We start from the raw sequence: 5,000 nt of genomic DNA, 5'->3' as shown, positions 1-5,000 counted from the left end.
TACACACACTGTATACACACACTGTATAAATTACACACACTGTATACACACACTATATAAACTACACACGCTATATACACACACTATATAAACTACACACACTGTATACACACACTATATAAACTACACACACTGCATACACACACTATATAAACTACACACACTGTATACACACACTATATAAACTACACACACTGTATACACACACTATATAAACTACACACGCTATATACACACACTATATAAACTACACACACTGCATACACACATTATATAAACTACACACACTGCATACACACATTATATAAACTACACACACTGTATACACACACTATATAAACTACACACACTGTATACACACACTATATAAACTACACACGCTATATACACACACTATATAAACTACACACACTGTATACACACACTATATAAACTACACATGCTATATACACACACTATATAAACTACACACGCTATGTATACACACTATATACACACACTATATACACACACTATATAAACTACACACACTATATAAACTACACACACTATATAAACTACACACACTATATACACACACTATATAAACTACATACACTACACACACTATATACATACACTATATACACTATATACACTATATACATACACTTTATACACTACACACACTATATAACTACATACACTACATATACTATATACGTACACTATATACACTATATACACTACATACAGTTTATACACAGCTGTTCAAAACTTAAGATAGATGAAGATGTTTATTGTATTTCTTTGGAAGTCACTCATCAAGGTTTTTCAAATGCATAAAAAAACACTAATATTGTGACAAATTATTGCAATTTCTAATATACTGATACTGATTTCCATTTTGATACTAATTACGTATTTTAATTAAACTGTAATTTATTCCTGTGATTTTTCACCGTCTTCATCTTCACGTGATCTTTCAGAAATCCTTCTAATATACTGATTTATTATCAGGACTGTGCTGCTTATTTTAATCTACTTTTTTGGGTGTGGGTGAATAAATTCATAACTTATTTAATGAAAGGTTAAAAAGAACAGCATTTATTAAAAACGTATTTTCTAACAACTCCCAAACTTTTGAAAAGTAGTGTATACTGAGACACAAAATGTCCATTTTGATCAAAACACTGTTCTTTTTACATTTTTAAATATCAAAGTATCCTGAAAAAAAGTAACACAAGTCCCAAGAAATACTAAGCAGCTCAACATTGATTATAAATCAGTATATTAGAATGATTTCTGAAGATCATGTGACTGGATTAACGATGAGTTTCACAGAAATATTGAAATATGCATAAACATATATACAACCTTTATAAATCGTGTTTATTGACGTGCATCGCCATTAATATACATCACTGCTGCTGATATTATCATAATATCTATCGGGTGACACGTGAGAGACTGTGATGAGGACAGTGAGTATATCTGATCTGTGCTTTCAGGAGCTCCGCAGATATCTGTCTGATCAGGAATCGATCGCTTCTCATTGATTTCTCTGGTGTTCGGTACCTTTCCCGACGCTCCGTCTCCCAGCAGCACGATCTTCAGCTGCTTCTCCTGGATCTCCTCCTCAGAGTCCGACATCCCTCACGGATCACGAACACGCTCACGAACCGAACTCGACCGTTAAACACCGAGAACCGGAGATTTAAGAGCAGCGGGATAATCTGATCACGATCCGCTCGCCGCCATCTTTTTTTTGGGGGGCGGACCAACACACTCCTTCATCAGCTCCGCGGCGGGAAAGCGCTTCACACACACGACACACGGCTCCGTGAACTCACACCGTCATAAATACACGGGAAAACTCGGGAGTTATCAGATTAACGTTTAATTCTGGCGCGAACGAGATGTGTTGTGTTTCTGTGAAGGGCGCGCCCCCGACGACACCGGAATGGACTCGTCCTTCATGACGCTTCCTTGTTACCATGGAGACGGAGAGAGAGAGAGAGAGAGAGAGAGAGAGAGAGAGAGAGAGAGAGAGAGAGAGAGAGAGAGAGAGAGAGAGAGAGAGAGAGAGAGAGAGAGAGAGAGAGAGAGAGAGAGAGAGAGAGAGAGAGAGAGAGAGAGAGAGAGAGAGAGAGAGAGAGAGAGAGAGAGAGAGAGAGAGAGAGAGAGAGAGAGAGAGAGAGAGAGAGAGAGAGAGAGAGAGAGAGAGAGAGAGAGAGAGAGAGAGAGAGAGAGAGAGAGAGAGAGAGAGAGAGAGAGAGAGAGAGAGACAGAGAGAGAGAGAGAGAGAGAGAGAGAGAGACAGAGAGAGAGACAGAGAGAGAGAGAGAGAGAGAGAGAGAGAGAGAGAGAGAGAGAGAGAGAGATGATTGTTATAAATTTAAACTAAATTCAAAAGTAAAAAATAAAAGTATCATCAATAACATATAACATCATTAATGACAAATAAAAAAAATTAATTAACAATTAGTTTATAATAGTTAATATCATATAATATCCAGATAATAATATTACATTTTACCCTTTCCTTTGCCATACACTTATACATTATTTCTGCATCTACTAAACCAATTCACACACACACACACACACACACACACACTTTTCACACACACACACACACACACACACACACACACACACACACACACACACACACACACACACACACACACACACACACACACACACACACACACACACACACACTTTCACACACACACACACACACACACACACACTTTCACACACACACACACACACACACACACACTCACACACACACACACACACACACACACACACACACACACACACACACTTTCTCACACACACACACACACACACACACACACACACACACACACACACACACACACACTTTCTCACACACACACACACACACACACACACACACACACATATCACACACACACACACACACACACATATCTCACACATACACCTCACACTCACACACCTCACACACACACACACACCTCACACATACACACACCTCACACACACACACACTTTCACACACACACACACACCTCACACACACCTCACACACACACACACACACACACACACACACACACACATATCTCACACACACCTCACACACACACCTCTCACACACACACACACTCTCTCTCACACACACACACACACACACACACATATCTCACACACACCCTCACACACACACACACACTCTCTCTCTCTCACACACACACACACACTCACACACATCTCACACACACACACACACACACACACACACACACATATCTCACACACACACCTCACACACACACACACACACACACACACCTCACACACACACACACACACACACACACTCACACACACACACACACCTCACACACGCCTCACACATACACACACCTCACACACACACACACACACACACACATATCACACACACACCTCACACACACCTCACACACACACCTCTCTCACACACACACACCTCTCTCTCACACACACACACACACACACACACACACACACACACATATCTCACACACACCTCTCACACACACACACACCTCTCTCTCACACACACACACACACACACATCACACACACACACCTCACACACACACACACACACACACACATATCTCACACACACCTCTCTCACACACCTCTCTCACACACACACACCTCTCTCTCACACACACACACACACACCTCACACACACACACACACACACACATATCTAACACACACACACACACACATATCTCACACACACCTCACACACACACACAGCATATTATTTATTTTTATAATCAATAAAGTGTCTTTATTTTTATTATTTTTCTTTTTAATATCTATTGAATGTAAGCATGTTAGTGAATACACTGTAACTCATATCAATGATCAGCAGAGAGAGAGAGAAACTAACGTTTTCTTTTCTTCTTTTTTAAGACAATATCTTAACTATTTTCAGGCATATGTTGTATAACAAAAAATATATTCAAGTAGGCTAATTATCTACTTATTGATTTATAATTATTAGTTCGTGCAATAACCTACATGCATTTATTATCATTTTTTCACTTTAAGAATTAATGCAAATACTATAATATTATATAATATCATGCGCTCTATCATGACAATTAACTGATATTTGACAATAATAAACTGCAATGTTCTTCAGACCTGAACACCAGCACTAAACTGGTCAGTCACTTCAACCAGTTAACTAACTAAATGAAACTAATCCTGTCTGAACGAGACCGGAGCAGTGAAAGGGTTACAAATATAGAATTAATAAAAGAAGACGAGAGCGAAGCAATCCGGGATCTTTTGAATCACTCCATCAATCGATTCATAAAACAACAGATCAATCATTTTATGTAAATAAAACTGTTTATGGGTGAGAGCCGCAGCTTTTCACAAGAGCACAGAAATATAATAAAATGCAACTGAGAGCATCTTAAAAGTCAGGTAAAAATGTATTGATTTAAACGATGATATATTCATATATTGTGTGCAATTTATACTTTTAAACATTAGGATAATAATAATAATAATCATAAGACTAGACCTCGATCCAGACTCATCCCAGCTACCTGAAAGTAAATGTAGCTGCTGTTAGAGATGGTGTTTATTATTATTATTAATATTAATATACTTACAGAAAGAAAGAAAGAGAAAGACTTACTCCTCGAGTCTGTATTATGTGATCTTGACCTCGATAAACTCTAAGCTGGGTGTGTCTGGTGTCATATGATGAGAGAAACACACACACACACACACACACACACACACACACACACACACACACACAGACACACAGACACACACAGACACACACACACACACACACACACACACACACACACACACACACACACACACAGACACACACAGACACACACTCACACACACACACACACACACACACACACACACACACACACACACAGACACACACACACACACACACACACACACACACACACAC

At 39.1% G+C, this 5,000-nt stretch overlaps 1 protein-coding gene across 2 annotated transcripts in view; it reads right to left on the bottom strand.

The window, feature by feature from the left end:
- Positions 1 to 2,013, bottom strand: part of rab28 (RAB28, member RAS oncogene family) — a 20,731-nt gene extending 18,718 nt beyond the window's left edge. The window contains exon 1 of one of the 2 annotated variants that reach the window (XM_043231320.1): positions 1,558 to 2,013. In XM_043231320.1, the coding sequence (XP_043087255.1) occupies positions 1,558 to 1,632 (75 nt within the window). In that variant the 5' untranslated portion in view covers positions 1,633 to 2,013. The remainder of the gene's footprint in view (positions 1 to 1,557) is intronic. The other variant, XM_043231319.1, reaches the window with a different exon arrangement.
- Between the last annotated feature and the right edge of the window lie 2,987 nt (positions 2,014 to 5,000).

Source organism: Puntigrus tetrazona, unplaced genomic scaffold, assembly GCF_018831695.1.
Source record: "Puntigrus tetrazona isolate hp1 unplaced genomic scaffold, ASM1883169v1 S000000302, whole genome shotgun sequence".
NCBI lineage: Eukaryota > Metazoa > Chordata > Actinopteri > Cypriniformes > Cyprinidae > Puntigrus > Puntigrus tetrazona.
Note: the sequence above shows the minus strand (reverse complement) of the source record. Positions and strands in the feature narration are given on the sequence as shown.